The sequence below is a fragment of the Lampetra planeri genome, unplaced genomic scaffold (assembly GCF_965212315.1).
Source record: "Lampetra planeri unplaced genomic scaffold, kcLamPlan1.2.h2 scaffold_1304, whole genome shotgun sequence".
Taxonomy (NCBI): domain Eukaryota; kingdom Metazoa; phylum Chordata; class Hyperoartia; order Petromyzontiformes; family Petromyzontidae; genus Lampetra; species Lampetra planeri.
Window position 1 is genome coordinate 1,430 of NW_027614021.1, and position 27,739 is coordinate 29,168.

The 27,739-nt window shown below is 44.6% G+C and overlaps 1 protein-coding gene across 1 annotated transcript; it reads right to left on the minus strand.

Moving 5' to 3' along the window:
* LOC144739109 (regulatory-associated protein of mTOR-like) lies at positions 1–27,739 on the minus strand (the record flags this gene model as incomplete). Its single annotated transcript, XM_078622088.1, has 17 exons — positions 1–151; positions 5,049–5,159; positions 5,269–5,446; positions 5,880–5,983; positions 8,936–9,054; positions 13,178–13,333; positions 14,925–15,065; positions 15,553–15,673; positions 15,918–16,058; positions 17,148–17,339; positions 19,110–19,175; positions 19,656–19,730; positions 19,852–19,962; positions 21,472–21,555; positions 24,000–24,101; positions 26,353–26,429; positions 27,711–27,739. Coding segments are annotated over 17 exons (1,958 nt in total), but the record flags the coding sequence as incomplete, so codon positions are not given.

A 27,739-nucleotide genomic window follows, 5' to 3' on the forward strand; every position in this document is an offset into this window, starting at 1 on the left:
CTGGGAGCACGTATGTGTGTGTGTGTGTGTGTGTCCGTGACTGACCTCTTTGTGTTATGTTTCGGCTTTGCCTTCGAACGCGAGCATTTCTCAGGAACCTCCACTGACGCTCCATCCTCACCTGACTCTCCAGGTCGTGTTCCTCTGGGATCTGAGTGGGTTCATACAACAGAAGGACAGAGGGGCGCGCGCACACACACACACACACACACACACACACACACACACACACACACACACACACACACACACACACACATAAGACACTTATCCTGCAAGCACACACATCAGCTCTAGAATTAATGCTAAACGGCAAAAACCGATTTTAACAAGCGTGAGATTGAAGAAATCACTCACAAGATACATTTCTGCCCTTTACTTTGGTTCTCTGGTCTGTTAGCAGGATGAAACAACAACAAAAACAAAAACACAACGACACACAACTACCTGCAAATTCACATTAGCAGAGCACGTAAAACAGGTATTTTTGAATCCTCCTTCAGGACTGATATGAGTCACATCAGGTGCAGTAACATCTATTCTGTGAGGATCCTGAGAAATGACTACGTGACCAGTTGTCCACATGTCACTGCTGCCGACTGCTGAGGTGACCTGACTGTGATAGCGGACCGGAGAATACTGAAGGACGAAACAATTCACACACAAATGGATAGAACAACCACTTTGTTTGGAGCTTTGTTCATCACTTTTGAACTACGGCTACTGCACCACTTGCAAAATATAGGCTAGATTACATTTGAACTCAAGCAGCAGTGTGAAAGGACGGCACAAAGAGCAAAAAATTATATATACTGTATATATATATGAAAATTAATATGTTTATATAATAATAATAAAACATGGTCTTATAATATATAATATCAAAATATAAAATATTTCATATCGATAATATATAAATAATATAGTAATCATAATATATATATAAATATAATGTATAAAAAGTATAGTATGGTGCAAAAGTGCAAAAAAAAAAAACAGATTTCAGTCTTCACTACAAACTGTTCATTTTAATTGGAACATTTATATTTGTGAAAGTAGTTTTAGTTTACACCTGACACACACAACACTGTACATTCAAAATATAAAGAAGAAATGCAAGTGCAAATTAAAAATATGTAACAGAAAGGCTCCATTCTAGATGTTCCAGAACACACCGTGGACTACTTTCTCTCTTGTGGTTACTCAGAAAATTAGCAGAGGTGTCAGGTTCACTTTGTGCAATCACATCTCCAGTGCGGGGGTATAATATGAATATTATTAACAATATTTATTATGTGTTATGTAACTAAATGCCCCCCACCACCACAACCCGCACAATATTTGCACCAGCTTTATTGAAGGAAACGAAATGATGCCCATTTTTTTAATGTGACATTAGTGAGGCAGAAAGTAGCATCAGGCTGATTTATGTCTTTTTTTGGGTTGAAAGTATGAAAGTAATAATTTGAATACTCTGCTATTACTATGCATGTCACGCAGGTAGATAAATAAACCAGCTGGGAACAGGAAATAAGCGTAGATCTTGGGGAGGGGTGTGTGTGTGTGTGTGTGTGTGTGTGTGTGTGTGTGTGTGTGCATGCCAGTAAATGCTTGTTGTCAGGGTGCTTATTAAGCACATTTCGACAGTGAAGCAGACGCCCGCTGAATGCTGATCAGCCTGACACGCACACACACACACACACGCACACATCACAAGCATGTGACAGCTGCATTCTGTGCGTGTTACCTTCACGGTGAACACATTTGAACATATTAACCCCTCTGAATGACGTTGTGCAATAATAGATTTGTGTGCACACACACTATGATTCCTGTCTGAGGCTGAGGTGGATTTCAGCAGTCAAAGCGAATCACTCTCACAGCTGAGTGTGTGTGTGTGTGTGTGTGTGTGTGTGAAGGTGAGGGCCAGACGATCATGTGACTCCTGGGGTTGAGGTCTCTCACTGTGTCAGCTGCTAATATAACGTATAATGAGACCCTGAGGTGAGAACTGTGTGGGAATATGCTCTCTGCAGAGCCCCGCTCGCAGTGTGGACACACACAAAGTACCTGCACACCAAACGGCCCACAGCACACGGAACACCCCGCTCCGATGTGCCTGTGTTAGTTAGAAGTTAGTGAAGAAAATTGATTTTTCTCCATAGAAATGAATGGGGTTTTAACCCCCACGGAAAAAAAACGCATTAAAACACAAACCTGTGCAGTGATGCAGTTCGGAGTCTGTGGTCACATGACCTAGAAGCTAGTGAACAAACCATATTTCGCTGTACTGAAATGAAAGTCTCCATAGAAAAGAATGGAGAGAAAAGTACAATACACATTCAAATACAGAATCAGCCCAGGCATGTACAAACACACAATGGTCCAGAGTCTCCGGGTCACGTTATGTCTACAGCTCTCAGAGACAATTAACAGCATCAACTGACTCATGCAACTTTAAAAAATGGTCCGACGCACCCGACAGGAACTTATTGTAGCTTCCCGAGACAAGTCATGACACTGAAAAAGAAGATTTTAAGTGTCCGACATTAACAGTATATTATATTCACACTGTGAATATATGACTTAGTACCATTTACACAGCTCGGAATGTCTTTTCTGACCGTTCCTGGATTACTGACACCGTCCTCTGAGTTTCTCTCCAGTGCTGGTGCAGCAGGAAACAGCCTGGCTCCACGCTTCTTTTCTTGTCTTTGAAGGCCCCCCCCCCCCACACACACACACACCCAGGAAGTCAACGGTGTGTTTGGACAGGGTCTGAATAAAGAGCTGCGACAAAGTCTGCTCTCTCACAGACTTAAAAAATAAACGAGGTGCAACATTTTGGACAAACAGGGACGCATCACATTCCAAGAGTGTGTAAACACACTCTGCTCTCGAGAGCAGCAACTGGGACAAAATACCACTGCCAGACAAGAACTACTACTACTACTACTACTACTTCTACCACTGGATAAAAGGTTCCATTGGTCACCAGACGACTTTTGTAAACGTGCTGGCAAAGAATGAGACGCTGTAACGCTCATTATCTGTATGAATCACGACTGACAGAAGATGAAGGGACATTTTATGATGTCATCGGACAATGATCACCATTGTGACCCCCCTACACAAGGAAAAAACACTGGAATTGTCCTTTAAGTGTCAGGGGCAGCCGATGACGAACGTCGCTCCTCACACACCACTAAAACGGAAACATCCTCGGCTGCTGCTTACACAGTGATATGACGCGTGTTCGTTCACACGCACGCACGCACGCACGCACGCACGCACGCACGCACGCACGCACGCACGCACGCACGCACGCACGCACGCACGCACGCACGCACGCACGCACGCACGCACGCACGCACGCACGCACGCACACACACACGCACACACACACACACACACACACACACACACACACACACACACACACACACACACACACACACACACACACACACACACACACACACACACACACACACACACACGCGGAGCTTTGTGATGGACTTTATGACAGCACTGAAAATGTTGCCGACGCAGCGTTATTTCCCTCGGTCAGCTCTTTCACTTTTCTTCTCCTATCATCCTGCTGCTTTTCATCGCCTTTGGTTGCCGCGCCTCTGCTCGCCCCTTGCAGCTCCTTTTGTCCCAGTGTTTCTGTTGTTAATGTCTGATTAATGTCACGTATGTATCAGGTTGCGCCACAGATGGATAGTTGAAATTCGTGTGCATTAAACAGTTTGAAAGCACGGCTGCCAGCCATTCAGGAAAGAGAACTCATAATGACCATGGTATAAAAGTTAGTATCTGATTGTATCTGATGGCCGAGATCGTGACTCGCGTTCCACTTTGATCACAACGTAGGAGGTTCGGGGGTACGCTAGTTCTTAGTTGAAATTCAACGTAACATTCCCACTGACTCACATACAACAGCTGTGTGTGTACGAGTCATTGAAATGGACAAAAACCAGACCTGAGAGGTACAGAAACAGTTTGTCCTGACTGAAAACACCGTGCTCTTTGAAGTCTGAGCGTTAGAGGAGTGAACCCAGTTACAGGTCGGATATCCAGCGAGCAACTTCCTGTCTGCGGCTCTTCTGGAACACTTTCTTTCTTCTCTGTTTAGAGAACAGTGTATTTGAGACATTTACAAAGAGGTTCACTTCAACGGAAGAGAATTGCGACGCAGCACTTTTCATCTCTGTCTCCTTTTAGGAGGAAACTCAGCGCTCAATAATTCAGAAAAGCACTTTGGACAAGCAGCAGGTGATTGCTCACAATGTGACAGGTCCCTATCCTGCTGTTTTCCACAGAACGCTTAAAATGTTTTTGTTCAATAAAATATGACAGTGACTGCAAAGGACAGTCGGCGTCCTCGAATGGCTCAGTCACCTCTGATGCAGTAGCTCAGGTTGCTACGACAACTGTACAGCCGCTCGTTAATATTCATGGTGGAACTGGAACTTAACTCCAGGACCTACGGGCAGGAAACATCCTGTGTGTTCAGGTGGTGGACAGGAAATGGAAAATTAGTTCAATTCACCTGATAAAACATTGATAACGGTCCTCATAATACATTTTAAAATGTAATAGGCAACATCAAATCTTAAAGGGATAAACTTATGATGACTCAGGCTCGTGTTCACGTTAAATATCCAAATGAAACATACAATAAAAGAAAAGTCCCATGAAGTGTGACAAGGAATCTTCAACAGGAATCAGGAATGGATGTGTCATGTCACCTCTTCAAAGACGCACATGAATGTATTCAAACGGAATTCTGCAGAAGTCGTGGACGCGATCCACTGGGCGCAGACTGACGAGAGCACGAGACGATAACATCGCATATCACACATCACCTAGTTCCACTTGAACGGAGCTCATAGTGTGAGCTGAGGCGTCATGACAACAAGAAAAACAAACAGAAAAATTTGGAAAAAAATGGTATTACTGTAAATCTTCTGATCCGCTGTGAGGATAGAAAGTTTGGAAGGAAGGAAGTTTATGGATGAAGGGGGGGGGGGGGCTGATGTTACCTTCATGACTGGCTGAGCAAAATACTTGGCGCTCCAATCGCAGAGACCCGTCTGGAGGGCTGCGTTGATGTAGTTCCTGTGACCAGCTGGGTCGTCCCCGTCCTCAGCTGCCTGGACACACACACACACGCACACACACGCACGCACGCACACACACAGACAAAGTATCAGTATCAGCCCACACCATCACTTTGCCGCAAGCTGTGCAACCTCCGTCTACCTGTTCAGGTCCCTTGTCAAACATCTTGCGGGTGCGTGGGAACTGATGGGAGTGGGGCGCCTGTCCTCCCAGCGTGGGTGTGTAGGGGGGGCGTGTGGCCGGCTGCTCCCTGGCCGGGGGTTTGGTTACGTCATTGGTCAGGCTGGAGCTGCTGGTGCTGGGCATGGGAGGAGAGCCGCTGGAGGGACGCAGGACGAAGGTTTGTGTTGTTACACACATACAAATATAAAATTTGTTAGAATATTTATAAAATATTTGAAACATGAATAACAGTAAACATGAATAACAATAATTATAATTGTATAATATAATAAATGTAATAATAATAATTACACAATAATGTTAATATTAACATATTATTACTATTATTAGTATTATTAGTAGTAGTATTATGCCTACATAGATATGTCACACTCTGGCTCTGATTTTTTCATTTTTAGATATTTTTTTAAATTTTTCCAGTGATTTCATACAAAGAACTAGAAGTGAAGTGAAGTCTGTCCACAGCTTCACCACTGCAGACGGAAGAAGTATGGAATGGTGCATATGGCCACCGTCTACCGTGTTTGTTCTGCCTGTATGTATCGGCCTCCTCCATGTGCGTTCCTCACCCTGCTTGGTGAATGTGGGTGCCCTTGCTGGTCGGACTGGCCGGGGCTGAGCGGGTGAGAGACCCAGAGTCCAGGATCCTCTGAGGCCGAGCGTTTATCGTCGCCTGGGGTTGAGAAGAGGACAACCAGTGGTTTCGTCAACATTTTCTCCAATAAAGATGATGATAGAGGCAGCAGAGATTAACCTGGACACACAAAGTCTTCTCCACTTAACACTGTAACTCCATGGACAATGTGTCACTTCATGAAGTGTTCCTACACTGCCAGATGTTTATCTTAACAACCAAGGCAGCGCATATAACATCTTTATTGTGAGGTGCACACGAGGGAGGAGTAAACTTAATGATGAATAGCAGAGTTGTTGTGTATGAACCTGGGTGGAGGCACAAACATCTATTTACCACAGTCCAAGAGAATTCATGAGCTGCCACCAGTGCGCATTGCAAACATGCAGCAGGTATATTATATTTATTGTGTAATGTCTTTAGATGTAAAGTTTCCACCCGTACAATGTTTGTGGCCCTGAGACCACAGAAGGCAAAGAGTGTGAGTGCAGCATTAAGACGTAATTAGAAATGGAGGAAGAAAAAGAAGCACGAGTTGAAAGGGTTATTATGGAAGTGGCTCTGGTCCTAATCTACCGACGGATAATACGATAAGCAGGACATTAAGAGAGAAAGCAGTGTGTGTGTGTGTGTAGGCAGCAGAGCACTGCAGAGACCATGCAGACAAACTAGATGTTAAATAATGGTAAAACAGAGCTCAACACTGCAGCATTAACCCTTTGGAGCCCGTCTGGAGGTGGAGAGAAGGCGGGATCCGACACCAACTTGTTTTCTTTGGACTCAGCAGGGGTCTGTTCCACAAAGGAGCAGTTAAGCACTGAGTTTGTTCAAGTTGAACTAAGGAAAACTGCTCATTTTCCTCACTTCAGGATTGATAATGAACTGAGTTCAAACATATGACACCTTGAAGTTGTGAATAATTTGAGGATTCATGTCACTTCACATGAAAACTGAACTCATTCCACCCCTGTCTCTGTCAGGACTGGTTGTTGCCACTGTTGTGATGTTGGTTTGTTTTGTCTCCCCGAACACGTTTTGGCTCCTCATGCATGATGCCCTGCTCTGAACAGCCCAGAGTCAGTTCATGACCTCCTGCAAATGACTTCAAAACGTAGACAAAGTCCCGAACACGTCCGTCCGCATGCTAGCGTGCAAGCTCATCAGTTCAGTTGCCGTCATGTTTATGGATTACTCATCGACCGCTGACCGTCAACATGTGTTTAACCAACAACATGCTAATGCAGAAAGCTGCACCGATAATCTGCTGACAACAAAACCTGAATGCACAGCCCTTACATTAGCAGGAGATGGGAGGCAATCGCTTCTGCCAGATGCTTCGACACAACTCCTGTGGGGAGGATACTCAGCCGTAGCTGCCCCCCCCATCCCCCCAAACACACACACGCTTATTTCCTCACTCATTAATTGGCCTGAAAGTGAGTGAACTGAGCAAACACATTAGTGTGCTCACTATGAGCTGGCACTCGGCTGGAAAGCTGATTATGGCAACGCTCTGAGGTTCTTTATATGAAATAAAATAATACGATTGATAATAAGAAAACACACAGTGATGGAGAGAGAGGTCCGATTGGTCAAGAAGAGGGAGGCAGGACAGATGGAGGGATGAAGCAGTGGGTGGAGAAAGTGAGGGGCGATTGTTGGAACTGCTGATTCAAACACTGTAAGGCCTGACGTCCTCTCACTATAACCACCAACCTGAACCCCGAGTACGGGTTCATCAACGGGTATGTGGGCGTTAAACAGTCTTCACCCCCGTGAAGTGTCTCAAGACCGTTCAACTCACACCTACCTGTTTATTAACACGCTTATACAATCATCATTTGGTCTCAGAAACAGAAATGAGGGCATTCATTTATGACGTACAGACAGACGGACGTCAGACTGGGCTGTTAAAAAGTAAAATCTAATTAGCTGCTGACCTTCTACACTTTGTTACAAATGAATCACATTTGACATTTAAAATCTTAATTACAAGAGTTGGACTCACAGTTAAGCTCATGTTAATACTTGTTAACTTGAAATCGATGTTGTGATTAAACTGATGAGTTTTTTTTTTTCAGATTCTCACTTTGTTTACTGAGAAACTACATACAACTGGATCTGTTCTTTTATGTCACAGTATGTTTTTGTTAAGAGAATAAAATCTGTTGAATGATTAAAAGGACGTTTTTACGCGCCCCATCCATGGACTCACTGGACAAACTGTAGGACTTTGACAAACTTTGAGAAGTTTGATTCAACATGAGTGGGACAGACATAATAATAATAATAATTACTTTAATGTCATTTAAATAACTGCATTTTCTCCACAGTTTCACTGTGTCCAGCTAGAGAAGATTCATGTTTCAATAATAATTCAAGAGATTCATGTTTCAATAATAATTCAAGAAAATATAATAATTATTTTTAATGAAAAAAAATACAGAATGGATATAATTTTAAAAAATTATCTGTATCTGTGTCTTTGTCCCTGAGCAGTTAGCAGTTATGCTACATGAGAAACTCAGAGAAGCTGTGTCTGAAAAAGTGGACGATGGTGGTAAAAAAGTCTCTGTATGGAACGCCAGCGTCTTTTGCTTTGCTCTTCAGAGCCTGAGGGGGGGCTGTGTGTGTGTGTGTGTGTGTGGGGGGGGGGGGGGGGTCATTGGCCGTCATTGGCAGTTTATTACATTTGCGGAAAAATAATGGCCCTTTTTGGAAGGAGGAAAATGTCAGCAGGAGGGTGGGGCGCTGGCGGATGATTTTTCACTGCATCACGATGTGGTGAAGAAGAACTGACAGGCAGCAAGTCAGTTACAACACCTCCATTATATGACACTTTCAGGAAATTAGCCGGCACTTATCTTTAAATGAATCAGAACACACAGCACTCAAACTTTGAAAGTCCTGTCATGGCAGAACTGTCAAAAAAAAAAAAAAAAAAAAGAAGAACCGCCACTGGTTCTTGAGCTGCAACACTCGGTCACTCACCTTGTACGCGATGCTGTTGAGAACCTTCATGGCCAGATCAGACACCTCAGGGAAGGGGTCTGCAGCCAGATGAAGAAGAACCCTCCAGATCTGAGTGTAAACGCTGTTGAAGGACACGCCTGGAACACAGAGCAGAGCACATCCTCAGACACGTCACACCATCTGAGGACCACAGCAGGACCAGCATGATGACGCTCCTCTGCTGCCACTGGTCAACGATCGATAATCAGTCCAGACATCGATCGATAATCAGTCAGACAGCGGTTCGTACCACCAACAGTCACTGTGACCAGATAGATAGAAAGATGGAACAGCTCTATGGATGATAGAGGGATACAGATAAAAAAAAAAGTTTTTACATTTTTACAAAGAAATATATATATATATATCGACTACGATGACGGCGGAAAAAAGGACAGTCAACACAGAAAGCCGGTGTTCATCATCCGTCAGTATCACTTAGCGTTGACAGCTAACGTCAGAGGACCAGCGTCAATCAGCTGCCTTATTTCTTATTGGATACAGCTCTGTTTCTATGACACGGTGCTTTATTTTTATAATAAAATGGTTTGACATTCATCTCTGCTCGCCTTTAATAATTTGTTCCTTTTCTAGTGTGAGTAGTTTTGTATTAGGATAGTGAAACTTTGCCCATGGCCCAAAAACTGTGACAGAGAGCCTCTGGTTGATCGTTTTCATGCCAGTCGGTAGGTTACCAGCCTACCAGCATCAGCCTCTCTGTCCTCACGCTGCTTCAGCCTCCTTTGCGCTTTCACAGAGCCTCCCTCACCGTGCCACTTCCTCTTTTCCATTTCATCTCTCTCTCTCTCTCTTTCTCTCCCCTTTAATCTGTTGACTCTCTCTTCTCCCAGCGGGTCAGACACAGCGACACTGAAGGCTAATAGTCTCCAACTGTTGCTGTTTCTCATTCTGCCCCTCCTGTTTCTATTTCTCTTCCCCTCCGTCCCTCTGCTTCTCTTCATCTTTCCGACCGAGCAGGCGATCCTTGACCTGGGAAAAAGATGATCTATCTTCATTTCATCTCCCAGCATCCCTGCTCTGCTTCCTGTCGTTCAATGAGGACTCTCTCCTGAGGGGTCGTTGGCCTGGACCTTTTTACTGCTCGCACTGATCCTCTCCAGAGCCTCTGGAGGCTTCAACTGCACCACACATCAAAGACGTGACACAACGGACCGGAACACTGAGCTCTTAAATATGTCACGTCTTTGTGGGGGAGAGAAAGAAGAAGAAAAAAAATCTGGAGTTGGATGAAGATTAAAGCAAAAAAACAGAAGAGAAAACGTAAAGATGGAACGATGGAGAGAAAGAGGTAAAGAGGTGATTAGGCTGTAGCCTCGGGTGCAGGCTGTGATTAGCGTCGGGCAGCTAGCGAGCCAGCTGCTGCAGTAAACCACCGGTTGATTGATGTGGAGTACAGTTTCGGACTCGTTGGGACGCCACGCCACATTAGGGAGCGACACAAATTACCTCTGTGACACAGCAGAGCGTGACGCCGGTGTGATTCACCGCACCACCGCTTTGAGCGGAGTGAAATGGATGTAGGGTGGTAAAGATGTTAACTATAGGCTCAATGAAGCTTGCTGGCAGACGACATAAACTACTTTTTACCGCTCTGCAGTGTTTTTTTCTTTTTTTTTTGTGCTGGAAACTTTCTGCGACATTTTGAAAGCGGAGACGAGACAGAACCGCCGGCACGCTGACGCAGGTGGAAGCCGACGGAAGCCTTTGATGTGACAACCGTTAATGTCAGCGCAGACACAGGAAGTGACCCACGCACAGCGAGACAGGACACGCCCCCTCTGCTTTGCAGTGCACCGTCCCCACATAAAAAACCTTGATTCCCATCACACGAGTGCGGATGAAACCTAATGACTCCAGCGATCCCGTCACCGCGGCGACGGATCCATTCAAATCCAACATGAGTAGTTTGTTTTAAAGCTGGATTAATGCTTCTGCTCACAGTCATGTCATTGCAGCAGCTTTTCTTTGCCTTTTAAAACAAGCTTCTCTTTTATACTCCCTTCCTGCGCTATGATTAAGATGTTAAGTGTCGATGGAATTTTTCACCATTTATTCCGCTCCTGGCGTTGTAATTGAGCAGCGTTCCTCCACAGATGGCAGCGTTGGCCGCCGCTCTGGCACCAGAAACAGCTCAACAAACACCGAGCATGTTGCCAGGGTTATGATGTATTGCCATGAAGGAACGAACAGAATTATTAACTTACATAAGATAAACAAATCAACCCAAAAGGCATCAACATGTCGACACTGAGGTTGAAAACAGACACAGAACTTTACCTTAAGTGAAGTAGTACAAGAACACCAGAATGAATCTTCCTCTCCAGGGCAAAGATGAGAAGATTGAAATTAAATGAATAAATCACAACCACAGCTCAGACGGGGGCTCCAGCAGAGTTTTTGTTTTCCTGCTGGTTCCTTGTAGGTGAACGGCAGACGCATCGACGGTACGAGATTGTTCTAGAACTTACGTAGAACGTCCCCCTCCACCGCTTGCAGAGTTTCATCACGGATTTGATGAAACTGAGGACGGATGTCGCTACGAGGGTAACAACAGAAAAAAAAAAAAAGGAAGGATAGATGGAAACAAAGGATGAATAAGTCACGACACGTGGCGCCTTGGCTGAGTCAGATAACTGAATGTAAGTAGGTCCAGAGATGTTCCCGTCAAACAAATCTTGAATTCCATTCACAGCTCAAGTGAGTCTTTCAGTCTTTAATGCTCCTGTATACTGACACCAGCACCCATTCATCTCCTACCAATCGCTTGTTTGTATGTGCGGCACTCGGCCAGGTGGGAGTCATAAACGGCTGCTGGGATTATTTCTAGCCAATGTGTCTTTGAACCTGTTCACCAGGGCCCACGAGGAGCTTTGGGAACGACAAAAGGACACAAACACAGGAAAAGGCAGTGACATTCACCGTGCTACGGAACCCAATGACTCACACTCTTTGGTTAACACTGGATTACACTGATCAGTCCCACATTCCAGGAAAATAACCTGCTGTTTCTTTCTACAGACTTTAGATACAAACTCAAGACCAAAGTTTTATCTGTTAATTTATCTACTTTTCACACTTTTTATTCTGCCTGACTTTTCGTTTTAATCATATTTAAAGTCTGTTTTCTCTTTTAATATTTTATGTCTGTTGTATTCTTTTATTTTTCTCTCACTTTACCATCAGTTTACTTTTACCTCTAGCTTTTATATACTCATTTATTTACTTATTTTGATTTATTCAATGTACCTTTTATGGCTTTTTATGACTTTCCTCAGTTCAACCCTTCTTGTTTCATGGACTAGGAGCTTTTGTTTTATTACTGAAAGCACTTTGCATGAAGTTTGATTGACTGACTGAGAGGGAAAAGGCCAGACTAGAACGATATGCTACATTTTAGCAACAGACTGGGTGAACAAATTAAAGGCCGATATGAGGATGAGATGAGAGCCACCGCTCCAAAGTAATTCATTCATTCCAGGAGCGAATGAAAGGAAACGCGCTAAAAAAAGAAATTTCATTATCGTCCCACAACACACATTCACACCGGGTCTAATTCACCGCTCTCGTGAGCTCAATTTACGTTTCCATTCCATTTCAGCCCGTTTTCCACTGCACCAAAACAAAGAGGACATTGGGACACGGCAGGCTGACGCTAAAAGGGTTAGTGATTTGAAATGCGACAATAACCAAAAAGAGAGAGAGGCAAAGAAAGAAAAGGGGTCCCCCGGTTCCTCTGCATCGTGTGTGTGTGTGTGTGTGTGTGTGTGTGAACGGCCTTCTTACTCGTGCACAAACGGGCCGTCAGGACAAATCCTGCAGCCTGTCAGTCAGGAGAGAGTGTGAGTACGTGAGAGGCTTTGCGTTGGCAGCGGACCAGGAAAAGCACTTGAACAGCCTCAGGTGGCCCACGGGGTCCGTTGGAGGATTGTTCCATGCTTTCGTTCCTGTGTGGAGGGGTATGTTTGGGTTTGTCCCTCCCGGCTATTGTCTGCAGCCTGACAGTGCCGACGCTGTGCTGTGCTTTTGTCAGAGTCTTAGAAGCGGTTCAGTCCTGCACTGGCTGTCAAATGTTTTCCAAGGACTCCGTGATAAACCTAACGCTCATTTCGGAAATGCTTCCACTGCCCTTTGTATAGCATAGTGTAGGTACGCTAGCATGAACGTATATGGCTGAAAAGGGTTAATGCAGAGACTCGTTACCGATGAGGGAGTTCAGGGACGAGTACGACGACACCCGTCTCATTTTGTCGATGGTCTCGAAAGACAGGATGTACTCGTCGTTGTCGGGGCTTCCCAGGGTGCTGCTGGCGCTGCTGCTGGTGCTCAGGTTACCGGGAGAGAAGGGTGCTGGTCCACCTGGAGGAGCAGCAAACAAATCTTCAAGGCTTCAAACCAATCAGGGAAACATTACACACAATTACATTTAATACATTTATACATCACGGCCGTAAAAACACAACACAAACACAACGACTGAAGAGGAAACATATAAAAAGAGTCATCAGGTCGAAGTTGACTTCATCTCATGTGTCGGGCTCAGTCCGCTCTGGCTGTAAGTCTCTTGATCATCCAACATTACTGTGACTCACACAAACCCAGGCGCCGCGCGTTTCCTCCCAACCAGGTGCAGGCTGAAATGTGCAAACGGAAATTGGAAGAGAATGGGAATACGTGCAGCTCTGCGCTTATTGATGATAACGACGCTGCAGCGCTGTGGATGTGGATTGGAAACGGTGTCAGCGGCAGGTCACACGCTCAGACAAGTGCCCGTGATTTAGCAGCAGTCAGGGTTCACGCATCACTCACAGCGGTGGCAGCAAACAGAGTCGTTAGTCTGAGTCCCAGAGCTCTGACAAATCTGAAATGATTGGGGGCGCAGGTGTGTGCCACGAAAGCTGTGGACGTGGGGTTCATGTGGTTGATTCAGAATTTTCCAATGTGCACTTTTAGATGCAGTATTAAAAGATGATAAATATGCCTGGCAGAAAATTATTCTAAACATGAAACTGAAAAAGGATTTCATGTTTATTCATGTAAACATGTTGGTTAATCAGACGCCTCTCAGCACTGTTCAATAAAATAAGTCACACACAAAACCGTCTGTTCAGCACCGCGGACAGCGCCCGGCCACTGCAGTCAACTGCCCCCTGCAGGCTGGAGTGAGACGTGCACGTCTGATGGACACACTGGCTGCCTGCTGTGAAAATGTGAATGACTGTAAAGTTGCGGGGGTGAGTGCAGGTCGGCAGTGTGAATCCTGACGGTGTGAAAGGCCTGACGGGAAGGTACTGGACAGCTGTTACATGATTCATTGGGTAACACTAACTCCGTGTGATACAACAGTGCTGCAATATACAAATACTGTACAATTCATTCAAATGGGACGGGGGGAAAAACAGTTCAACAGCAAACTGAATATTCTTTTTGATTTAGGAAAATCTGAACATTAAAATCCCATTAACCTAGAAATACTATAATACTACAGTGACTTATGATTGGAAAGGTTTTGTAATCGCACACCAAGCTGATATTGGTTTACATATTTGTTAAATGAATGTGCATGCTTGTTGTTTCAGCGTTGTTTTTCCCTCCATGTACCGTTGCACTTTATTTCCTCTGGTCTGAGGAGGACCAGTCTTTGGTCAGAGGAGATGAAGTTGGAAAAAAGATTTAAATAATCTATAGTTGTAGACCTGGACAGAAAAATGAATGTGGATTCTCCATCGTGTGTTTGTGGGTTGTCCAGCAACACACACATATAGTTTTGGCCTCAGTGTGACGAACAGGGGTGGAGGATGAAGATGAAACGCAAAGATGCTGCAAGATTAAATGCTCCTTGATCCTCGTACCAGGTCATTTCTGATACAACTTTCTTTATGTGTCTCTCTGTATGGGATTGATTCCCACGCTGCCCCCCACTGACTCACTGTGGCCCCTCCCCTCCTACCCTCTTCGTTGAGGTTGAGGTTCTGCAGGCTCTTGTTCAGGTTGCGGGCGGTGGTCACGGCTCGGATGTTGGTGTAGGAGTTAACGGATCGCAGGCGTGGGATGGCTGGGCTGTCCCTCACCGGAGTCAGGTTACCAGGCTCTGCAGGGACACAGGGGAGGGTGCAATATTTATCAAAAAAAGAAAAATGACATAAGAATAGAACAGAATAGTCTTTCATTGTTGTTATACAACATTAAACTACTCAAACTATTAAACCAGAAGAAAATAAAAACAGAATAACATGCCTGTATTAGTATAAAGAATAGAAAGCAGTATAAATAAACCAAAACAAAGTTTATATTTCTGTAATTGTTCAAAGAATATTTGGTTTCTTTTTAAATTTAACTGTCTATGACTATGACTATGTGTTTCCCTGTGATTCCTGATAGAGGTCATTTCAACATCTAACATGTGAGGTCACATGTGCACATATGTGTTCGCGTTCATGTTCTCCACCACATCCTGTTGCTAAAGCTAGTTAGCACACACATTTCAGGAGCTTGGACAAACTTTGGGTCAGAAGAGATGAATCCAGATGGAGAGTGTGTGTGTGTGTGTGTGTGTGTGTGTGTGTGTGTGTGTGTACCTGCAGTGTTCGCCGGCGATGGCACTGTGTAGTTCTTCTCCTCCTCGATGAACTGCAGGGCGACTGTGCAGAAGTTGCTCTCATACTGGACGACCAGGTGACTGAGAGCGACCACCAGCTCCTACCAGACAGACAGACAGACAGACAGACAGACAGACACACAGCAGTTAAAGAGTTTAGATCTCATTTTATAACAGAAAACATTCCATCAATAAATGTCCTCACTTTGATTGCTGTACAGTGTGTGTGTGTGTGTTTTCAATATTCCTCACTTATGAGGACCAAAAGCAAATCCTAATGACTACGTGTCATGGTAAAGATGTATTGGGTTAAGGTCTGATCAGTGTGTGTGCGCCCGTAGTGACCTTGCGGACCACGGGGCTGCCGTCGTTGATGAGCTGTGCAAGCATCATGGCCACATTGTGGTCGATGGTGGTGGAGTGGTCCGTCCTCTCAGCTGAGTTCCCCACAAACGTTCCCAGAGCGAAGACTGCAGCGCACCTCACCTGCAGCACCACACACACACACACACACACTCAACAGATCTGCATCAGCTGTGTGAACAAACTCTGAAGCACAAGGTCGAAGCCTTTTGATGTGCTCAGATGTTGTTTTTCCTCTTGTGAATGCTCAGCGGTTTATTCCCTCCGCTGTCAGTGCGCAACTCGCTGAATTAAAAACTAAATATTTACTTCCCAGAAAAAAACAAAAAAAACCCAAACCATTCCTATTTTTATAGTTCATTATGGATTTTCTCACTATCACTGCTGAGGTCGTCTTCTCGCTCCACTGGATGTTTAGTCAGTGTTCATCATCCAGCGGACGACATGTTCCACGAGGCAGTGTCAGGGATCGTGTTGGAGGAGGAGCCAATCCCAGCAGTGGGCGGAGTCAGACACATCTCATTCTTATAGATTGAAGTTTCCCATCGACTTCAGGTTACGAGTTCAAACCATCAAATCATCTAAGTGTTTGAGTGATGCCCAGTCGTTGAAATACGTGGAACTACGTCTTTTTTTCTTTGATTCTTTACATGCAGCAATGTTTTGGAGCACGAATATCACTGAACAAACCTGATCCTTCGTCTTTGCGTCTTAACAATGTGATGATGTTTACAACCTCCTCCAGCGTAACAACACCACTTACAGTGTTTTGGGCAGACACACCTTTCTTCACATGCTTCCATGTTGACTGTAAACGTTTTTTAAAATGAAAAAGAAATAGCTCTTTACTGGAATTCTGGAAGTGTCTGTGGCCTGTAACGGCTGCGGGGATCAGAGCCCTTTAAACAGCGTCTCTGGAGTGACCGTTGCTAAAAATGGGAATTTTTCGGCATGCAGTCTCGGCTGAGATGTGTTAATTTCCAAAGAGCAGATCACTCAGACCGGAAGTTACACACAATACAACACAGAGAATCTTTTCAAAATAAAACACTATCTATCTGATCTACTGGATGGTATCTGATCTATCCCTCTCTCTCCATCCATCCATCCATCTCTAGCTATCCAAGGCAAATGTGGAACATTCTAAAATTTCCCTGCTGTGGTGAGTGAGCGAGAACATCTGGTTTCAGGAGCTCTGTGCCGGCCTCTCACCTCAGGGATGGGATCCGACAGCAGTGTGTAGAGCTTCTCGTGGGCGCTGTCCCGAACCCCGCACCAACGTGCCGGGTCAAAGTTTTGCCAAATGCGACCCAGGCAAATGGCCACCCACTGGCGGAGCAGTGGGTGCGGGTCTGACAGCTGCTCCAGGCAGTTGGCGATCAGGTTGCCCTGGAGACAGGCCTCCTGGGGAGACGGGGAATGATGCAGCATGATGAGGGTGAGAGATGTTGAACGAGTGAAGCACCAATAAACACCTGGTCTGTTTTTGTTTTTTTATGGTCTGTTGTATGTTGTTTACCTCCTTATTGTGGGGTTCTAGACACAGATGCTGACCATGAGGAAGAATCCAGATGGTGCCAGAACACGACCAACATTTAATCATCTGGTCCTGGTTCTCTTACCAGCATTTACTGAACATTTATATAAAAGACCGTTCATAAGAGGGAATAAACAAATCTAGTCAGACTCAGTTCAGAATCAAAAATCAAGCGACTCCCTGTTGATCGACCAAAGAACGGAGCTTTGCAGCGAAATGTCTGATCCGTACAAACCTCCGTCACTCACGTCAAAGTGGGCAGGAAGAAAGAAGCAAACCTCGACAACATGTTTGAAACTGCCTTCTTGTATTCTTCTTTGAACAGCAATGCTCTGCTTTTCTTCTGAACTGTTACAGCTGCTTTCATTAAAACCATCGGAACAGCAGTCGCCGACCAGGAAAAACAATTATGAGTTTGTTTTGATCAGATAGCCAACGTAACGTGCATGTTACTCATCGATTTTGCAGCTGCGTGATGCCCTGATTACCAATATCTGCTCTTTTAACTTACAATTATGCACAGGATCTACCAGCTACATTGTTCTGCTGTTGCCAGGCGACCAGAGTTCTGCTATAGTACAAGATCAGTTTCTCTTTATTACACGATCTTTTCTCCTAATTTGACACAAAACGTGCCGGCGATGATATGTGGGAATATTTTCTTGCGTTTACAGGATCTTCTTAGATGTAAACCAGGATGTAGAAGCAAGAACTGTGAGTGAGCATCAGTTCCCCTCTAAGTGCTATAACGACATTTACATTTGACTTCTGCAGCATTTTGTCTAAGCACAGGAGAGTTGTTGTTGCAGAGCAAATGATGCTGCTGCTGAACTGCAACCTGCAGAGCGTTTTATTAACGATGTCATCAGTGCTTCATGACATTCATGTCCACTTATGGAGAGTATAAAACCTAATGATGACCCACACATCGATGTGTGAAAAATGTGTCAAATTCTGAGATTCCCTTGAAAAACAAAAAACACAAAAAACAACCCAACAAACATGAAGGTCAGTATATTTTCTTGGTCACTGGTCACGTGCTTGACATTGTGTTGTTCCCTCGGCTCTGCCAGTGCCTCTAAACTGAACCCTGAGCTGGAATATTAAGCTGCCAGGGCGCAGCGACATGTTTTCAACGGTGATGAGTGCTGTTGAGGGCAAGGAGATGTCTTACTGTGGTAGTCATCTATTATTTACAGGCTCACAAGAGAGGTAGGGACTTTACGTGTAGTGGATGAGGAAGAAGAATGGTCGATTTCTTCATATGCGCTCACATATGTGATTTGTCACATTCAACGATGAGAGAGAAGTTCTGCAACAACTTGCGAGGAGGAAGAAGTCACCGGAGGAATGATGCGTTAAATAACATTTACCAGCAGACGGAAAAACACCAGCAGAGAGCTGCGTAATGACCCTCTACATCATCCCAACATGGTAACTCTGTGCGATTGATCAGCGCTCAGACACAGAACCAGAAGCTGCCCGCCTGCCCGCCGATGTGACATCTGCTGTGATAAAAAGTCACAGAGGACGATCGAAGGCACAAAACCACCACACTAACAATACCTCCGAAAACACACAACCGCTAATAGCTGCAGAAGAACGCGGGAGAGGTGAAGGAACAGTTGTAAACGTACCTGTCCTGTGTTGTAGCTGTTGACGATGACAGCCAGGATGAACACCGCCATGGTTCGATGCTCCGCCTGGAACACACAATCAGATCAGACACCTTCAACGTCTGCTGCGAGTGTGACCTCACGGTGACGTCATTTCCAGGTGCCTTTCATCACACCACAGCAGGTCGGAAAAAAATAAAACTATTTCCTGCACAAATCCTAATGAATTCTGACCAATGTCCAAGTCAGATTCATTCATTCATTAGGCGTTCCACTTATCAACTTCCTGTTCACAACTCGGAAAAAAAACAAAAAAATCCAACTTGGACTACGAGTGGACACACTATTTTAATTTTCTCAGAATAAACTAGCTCGACGTTTGGCACTGACATTGTGTTGATTTTAAGAGAGGTAAAACATTGCCCAGCACATGAGGAAGTTCCTCCACAACTTTATATGAGAATTGTTGTCACTGTCACTGTGCAGACGCGGGTTTCACTCCAATATACGGAGATATGTACTTATATAGAAGGTAATCATCAACCTAGAATATTATGTAATACTCACTGGCATGTAGTTGTCCGCCAGCACCGACAGGAAGTACTTGTGTCCGTTGTCCTTCACCAAGTCAGCTTGACAGGACTGCAGAGGACAGGGAGAGAGCAGGGTTACGGTTCTAGATAAAAGAGAGTCAGTACGACAGGGTCCTGACGACATCACACTCAAATCGTCGCGGCGCATCGTGGTCCGACGTGACACTCACGCTGTCCACGGCCAAGATCTTAGCCCAGATGAAAACCAGCAGTGGTCGCAGCTCTCTGGCTGAGCTCTGCAGCAGCTTCAACACGTAAGGGAAGATCCCGACAGACAGGGCCTGTACGCGCACACACGCACACACACACAATCAAGCTCAGAAATGAATCAGACTTTTCATCTTTAGTTAATATTCTTCATATTCTAGGAAATCAGTAAGATACTCTCAAGTTTTATATTAAAAATATGACAGTTATTAATATTCCGTTGATGTCGGCAGCAGCACGCTGAGAGCGTAGCGTTTCCAGACAAGATAGCACTTTGCTTCCTCTTTGTAAAGCAACTTGTCCTCCGCTCGGCTGAAGTCATTTGCTCAAAGTAGCAGCTGAGTGTGTCAATTAGTGTTAACGCGCCGCTCCACTTCTGACCGAAGGAGCCAAGTGGTACGTCTTGAACCACGAGAAGCCGCCGGACTGTGAGTCATTACAGCTGCCCGTGTGGGTTTATCAAGGTTGTGAGGAAGCTACACATGTACATAGACATTTAAATGAATTAGTTAAGGGAGGAAACTGATTTGGCGTATGTAATAAAATCAAGAATAACAGATGGTTTTGCAGCTTTTTCACATGTCACAATAGGAAACACATACTATGTTTACATGCAGACCCTAACCGGAATATTAGCAATACCCAGTTTGCGCACGGCCATATAAACACTTAATAACACAAAAATAACCACTTTGAAAAACACTAATATGCTCATATTCAGGTTTTTAAAAAACCCGACTATGACCCCTGGGGTACTCCTTTTCTAACTTGAATATTTGGTCATACAAAAGGAAAATTAATTTGTTTTCTGCGCATGTTCTTGTCTTGGTCTTTTCAGTCCAGGAAGTACTTGTAACAATGGCGAAACAAAACACCTTTGTCGTGGGGAGGAGCCTCATTATTTCCTAGATATAATGAAAGACATGAACATGGCATCTGTAGACAGTACATATTCAAAAAGGTCAGTGAAAAGTTGCCAGAAACAACTGTCTTTTTATGCATGTATTTATTTGATTTTTTAAATCTATTTATTATTTAGTCATCTATTTATTTATTTAGGATAATTTTTTTATCTGGACACAGGATGAAGAAGTGGAAACGGCAGGAACTGCGTCATGATGTTCTCCATGTGTCCAGACATTCTCCGTGCGTGGCTGGTTTGATCATTATATTCCTGATTACAAATTACCATGTCAAGAGGAATAACTCTGTTTGCTCACGCATGTAAACAGTGTATTCTGAATGTTTCAGTAACGGGAATATTGACCTTAACCCGAATTCTGACTGCATGTAAACACAGTCACAGGGGTGTGTTTAAAGGTGGACCTAATCCATTCATATAAACAGGAAGTAGCGTTGATGACTGTCATAGATTTATCAGCATCTTAGACGATACATGATTGTTTTAAACTAAACACATTTTCACAGCTGTAATATGATACACACAGATTCTTTATTATAAATTTGCTGTTGCTGTTGGATGATTCATGTGCACCACAAAGCACATGCTCTTTTTGAAGTTCTGGTTTTAAAACGGTTTGTGAGTTTCACAAAGAGGTACGGTTGCTGAAAGCTCAGCTCACCAGACTGACAGCCCAGGGTCCGAGGTCCAGGAAGCGTCCGAGCAGGTCCAGAGCCCGGAGCCGATGCACCTGACTCAGGAGGACCTGACGGAGAACAGAGGTGAGAGGTCATTTGAGCTTCCTGCCGGATGAGAGGAAGTCTGATATTAGAGGGTGGCTAGAACGGAGAGTAACCGAAGAGCTGGCAGATGGTCTGCAATGGCTTCCACACTGGCACCGTGTGTGTGTTGGGGGGCGGTGCCCTCTTGGCTGCCATTTCCCTTGGTTATTTACGGAAATACTTTACGGATCATCAAAGGGCCAAATTCACATCACGATTTCTTTGGATCATTTCTTTGACCAAGAAGCCTGTTTTACCAGACTTGTGGTGCGAGCAAAAAACTGTGTGTGTGTTTGTAGTTTATTACTGAGATGCTCTGTGAGGGCTGGACCATCCCCATGTGACTGTCCCACAGTGTGTGTGTGGGAGCAAGCATATGGAGGAACACACATACACACACACACTTCCGCCAACACAAGATGTATTATTAGCGTCCTCCGTGACTTCGGCCTGGTGAGCGTGACCACAAACCCAGGAGGAAGAGGACGGGGGAAGACCTGTCCAAGGTTACCTGCATCTCCGAGAAGACCATGGAAATCTGTGTGTGCATGTGTGTGTGTGCGCATGATTCATCCTTTCAAACATTATCAGGCGACTTTGCAACAGATGTCGCTGTGTATTTTCCTTTTCATGCACGCTATGTAAATGAGACGCTAACATGCAGCAAATATGGCGCGCGCGCGCGCACACACACACACACACACACACACACACACACACACACACACACACACACACACACACACACACACACACACACACACACACACACACACAGCTTAAAATGTGTGTGTATGCACATTTGTCAGCACAACACCTTGACGCCAATCTTCTTCAGCGCGATGACTAAGCGCTTTCTATCATCACGCTGGTGTTGTTACATGTTTAATCCCACACTTGATGGAGGGTCCAAGAGCTGCTTTTACCTAAAATCACAATGAGAGATTCTCTACAATCTCTTTGTACAATCTGTTAATCCTTCCCAGATAAAACGGCTGTCGTTAAGACAACGGCACATTGTTTCCATCCTTTCTCAGCTCTGTCACCCTCCTTTTGCTCATTTAAAAAAAAAAAAAACATTATTGATGGATTAATCCATTTCTTGCAGGAGTCAGATTATATTTTGGCGTCACATCATAAATCCTCGTCGGCCTTTAAAGTTCATTCTTATGCAACGGTGTGTTTAACAGAACATAAAAAGCTGAGTTACATCTGAGGGTGGCAAGTTGCCTTGAGATTACTTTCACGGTGTAGCGCTGCATGACGGTGTGTAATTGTAGTTCTCTTCTCCCGTCCAAAGACACACACACAGACACACACACTCACACACACAGCGCTAATCAGTCTGACTTTTCCTCCTCGGCTTTTAACGCGTCCCGGCAGAACGGCTGAATGGTTGAGCTGCGACTCGCAGTGCTGAGTCAGCAGGAAATTACCATTCAACGCAGACAGCAGCACAGCCCAACTACAGTGATATAATACAACACCACAACCGCCTGAACCTGTGGGGAGGGAGGGGCCAAACATTGGACTGCTGCAGCTCAACAGCTGATGAACACTACAAAGGTTCTGGCAGGATTCCACCCCAATTAAGCCTTTGAGGACAAACACACTGACGGAGGGAACACAGGAGCCACCGGTCTGGTCACAAAGCTGTGAGGAGGAAAAGTGGCTGCTTTTGCAGGAAATATCAGGCTTTTCCGGCACGTTCCAGTGACACACTTTCACTAGGAGATGTGTGTGTTCTATCAAGAAGCAATTCTCTGCATAATGGAGACAGCAGCTTTAAATTTCCCCCCATTGCTGACTTGAGAATATCTTGTCCAGTGATGATATTCATGTCTGTCACGTCTTCTTCCTAACAGCCAAAGGAATTTCACACAACTGCTGGGAAATATTCAGCAAACTACTGGATTGGAAAACAACAGTGTGACTAAAAATCTCTGTTAGTAACACACACACACACACACACACAGACTCCATCTTTCCGGTCGGTGTCCATTAGTATTTATCATTTCCTTTTCACGGTCTAAGAAAAGCGATGTAATGAGTGTTTGTCGAGGGCACACCATCTAATCAGCATCTGTTTACTTTGTATTTATCTGTGCGAAGTCGTGCACACTGTTAAACTTAGACACAATTCACAGAACGACCGACTGCTGCAGGAACACATTTATCTGAACCAACACGGAAACCTGACACAACATGGACGGATGAGATCTGTGTGAGAGGAACTCCAGAGCCATGAGTGTGTCTGTCCAGTGTGTTTCAGTTGGCTGCTCAACAGGGTCTTTTCTTTTACTCAGGATCTACTCTAAGTGGTGGTGTACATGCTGTACAAGAGGAGTGTGTGTACCTGTAAGTATCTGCATTTCATTCGGAGTGTGTGTACCTGTGTGTATCTGCGGTACAATTGCAATGTGTGTACCTGCAGTACGATGGGCAGCTGCTCCGGAGGGCTTCTGTTCTCTACACCCATCGTCAACCACACCTGGAATGCCGTCAGCTGTTCCGCAAAGAATGGACTGTGCTGTGGAGACACACACACACATTGAGCCAGTCTGCAGTCTGATCATTCATAAGAGACAGGAAGTGACAGTGCAGTACCCATATACAACCTGATCTGTCATCATCACATTCCCTCACACTTCACTCTCTGTTGCCATGGTACTTTTTCATTCCAGGCATTAGGACAGACTGACTGCTGATGGATGTAAACAGACACGCTTCAGAATAAACACTGTACACGTAGTACTCCCATTTCTTTCTGTGAAAATATTGTATTGATACAGACAAAGCAAATATCGCAATATTTTATTATTATTACTAGTATTCATCTATTTTTGAGCAGCTGTCTTATAGTTTTGTGTATACAACACATTATTCAAGTCTGCCTTAATACAGTTTACTAGTCCAGAACTTAGAAGTCTGTTTTTATTAAGATAAAAAACAAAGCACTTAGGTGCTGGGAGATTTAGAACTGCGGCATATCTGAGCACATGTTATGGAAATTCAGTGAAACATTTTTGGCTCAAACGCCCTACTTCTGTTTTTGGGCTCTTATACTCTGTTATTTCCCAGGACAAGCTTTGCTGTTGAGAAGTATATTGCAATACGGAACACATCACAACACTGTGATAATGTTGCATCACGAAGTATCGCGATGACACTGTGGCACTTCCCAAACACGTGGGCGTTTTATACCGTCCAGATTTCAGTCCTGGCAAAAGAGGTTGGGGCACATCAGAGAACGGATTAAAGTCTCCTGAAAGAAGGAGCAGGACAAAGAAGAAAATCTCCTTTATTAGTCCTCAGAGGCTCAATTACAGTGGTGGTAATTGATATCTGCAGGCGGCCACGGAGAAAGAAGAGCAGGAGAGGATGGAAAACTACTCCCCGGGGGAAGAAGATGGCCACCTCTGAGTGCCAGGTGGAGCAGAGAGAAGAGTCTCACAATGAGAAAGTGACGCTTTCTTTGGATGAATTTTACTGACTTTTAGCCGCTCTCTCTCTTTCTCACCATGTTGAGTCATCATCAGCTCAATCAGTCTCTCTTCCATCACAGCCGGCTGTCAAGTGTGTCCATGCGGTGATAAACACACCGGAGGCTGAAGGCGCGGGGCTGCAGCGCGGGGCTGCAGCGCGGGGCTGCAGCGCTTTCAGACACTTCTTCTTTTTATTTGATGCTCACACCTGAATTATTAACCTTGACATTTTACGGCGGCGTCCACCACCGGGATGAAAGAGAGAGAAAATTAATCGACATTCTGACGACGTTGAGTGTGTGTGTGTGTGTGTGTGTGGGGGGGGGAGGGCACGGGTGAGCAAACAAGATCAGTTTGAGGTTTATGGGCATCAGCGACGGGGCCGAGCCAAGATAAAAGCCGTCCATCAACTTTAAATGTCCAGTAAACCACACACACACACACACGCACACACTCGCAGACGAAAAAGTCAATCTTTCTATGTGAGTAACATCAAATGCAACAGGTTGAATCTCCCCATCAGCACAGTTTCCTCTACTGGACACAACTGGCTTTTTGTTGCGTTTTGTATGAAGAGTTAACGCCTGTCCACCGGTCGCTCGTTCAGAATCCAAAATGGCGTCAGTTTTTACTGTTTCTGTATGACCCTGTTCATTTCAATGACTCGTACACACACACACACACACACACACACACACACACACACACACACACCACACCACACACACACACACACACACACACACACACACACACACACACACACACACACACACACACACACACACAAACTGTTTTATATGCTGCCAATAGGAATGTTGCTACGGTGGAGATGTCTGGAATACTGCGTTGATCAACTAAGAACTAGCACAACAACATATTTTTTCGGACCTACTACGATGCGATGAGATGACATTTGAGAAATTACACAACCGTCAGGTCCCAACTCTCTCTACCTCTGCTGACACCTGTCATGTCTCATCTCCACCTGAAGAGAAGGAGCTTAGAAAAGCCCGGAGACAAAAGACAGAAAACCCAAGATGACCTGAGAGACGGAACAAAGATGAACTTGCAGCTGCAGTGCTTTTCCTTTAAAGACTAATTTAAGCCTCCCTGAGCGTCAGTGCGTCCTAACACACACATTTGTCATCATTAAAGGTGGATTCGGACCCGACCTTAATGTAGCTGTGTCTTGTGCCTGAGACTATGGATCATTTAAATGAGACACGCACATTTCCCTTCTCTCACACACACGTGCACACGCACACGCACACACACACACACACACACACTTACTCTGAAGGCAGTGCCCTCGTCGATGATGGTCGGTAGCTGGGAGAGGCAGATGTCCACAGCCAGGTCCCACGCTTGCCTGCGTGATGGGGTATAATATACAATATTATAACGATGATAAGACAAAATGAGCCTTTAATGTCCCACAGCGGGGAAACCTCGAATGTTACAGCAGCAAAGTCAAAGATTAAGGCATACAAAGTAAACATACATACAAATAAACAACATACACAAGGTAATATACAACCAAAAAAAAAAAAAATGGAGGTGAGACTGAATGAATGAAGTCACGTCACTGTACAAAATGCCACACAAGAAATCAAAAGGGTTTGAGTTGTTGAGATGTAGAAAGATTTAAACATCACTTCAATGTTCGGTTCAGTTTATCAGAGCGGCATGGGAGCAGATCAGCAGGGACGCAGTTCAAAATGTGACGACAGACATGATGAAATAATTCACATGAATTCATTTAATGCAAGTGCCAATGTGTGAATGATACTGTTGTTTATTCCGGCTGTTTCTTTTATTACTTTTTATACCAACCAGAGCTCACAGAATAAGAAGTGGGTTGAGAGAGAGAGATAAAAACATTTTTAGTCACTCCATGACAGAGACTGATCTGTTCATTGTTATGTTTCCGTCTGTATACTGGGAGGATTATGCACGATGACTAAATGAATTACTACTTTATGATCATTTGTAGGCTCGGTGGCAATTTGAAGCAACACAGTTCAACACCTGGTCCTTGGCTTCTCCTTCTCACTCACTGTTTTTGACTGATTATTCCAATTTTTCACGCATCTGTTCACTTTGTTTTGGTCGGCGCCCGAGGTCCTTGAGAGGGCAGCAAGGAGCCTTGAAATCGCTTTTTCTAAACACCGCGGCCATCATCTCTAATTCATGGGGTTATGTAACGGCTCCAAATGTGATTGCAGCCTTACTGTTCTTTCTCTGGCTCCATTTTCTGGCAGCAAACTGAAATCAGAGCCTCAGTGGGGCTTTTTTCCTCTCGGTTAGTGCGCCTCGGTTGTGTTCCGAGTCAGATGCACTTGTAATGTGATGCTGGGAAACTGATAAGTTCAGTGTGTCTGAGACCTCTTTCTGATGTTTAAACACATTTTCTACCATCAGTGCAGCTCTGAGCAGTGTGGTACTGGGGATCCACTGCTGCTGTGGGCACGGCACAGCTGAAGCTACTGGGGTTTATTTCAATAAGCACAAGGTGAATTAGGTGACAACAAAAAAAAAAAAACACAAAACCCTATTCCGCCATCCAACTCCTAAAGGGGAAACACGAATTCATCATGATGTTCAAAAGGTAAAAACTGTAGCCTGAGAGCAAAATGATCCACAGTGAAAACAGATTCTATGGAGAAAAGAAGGTGCTCGT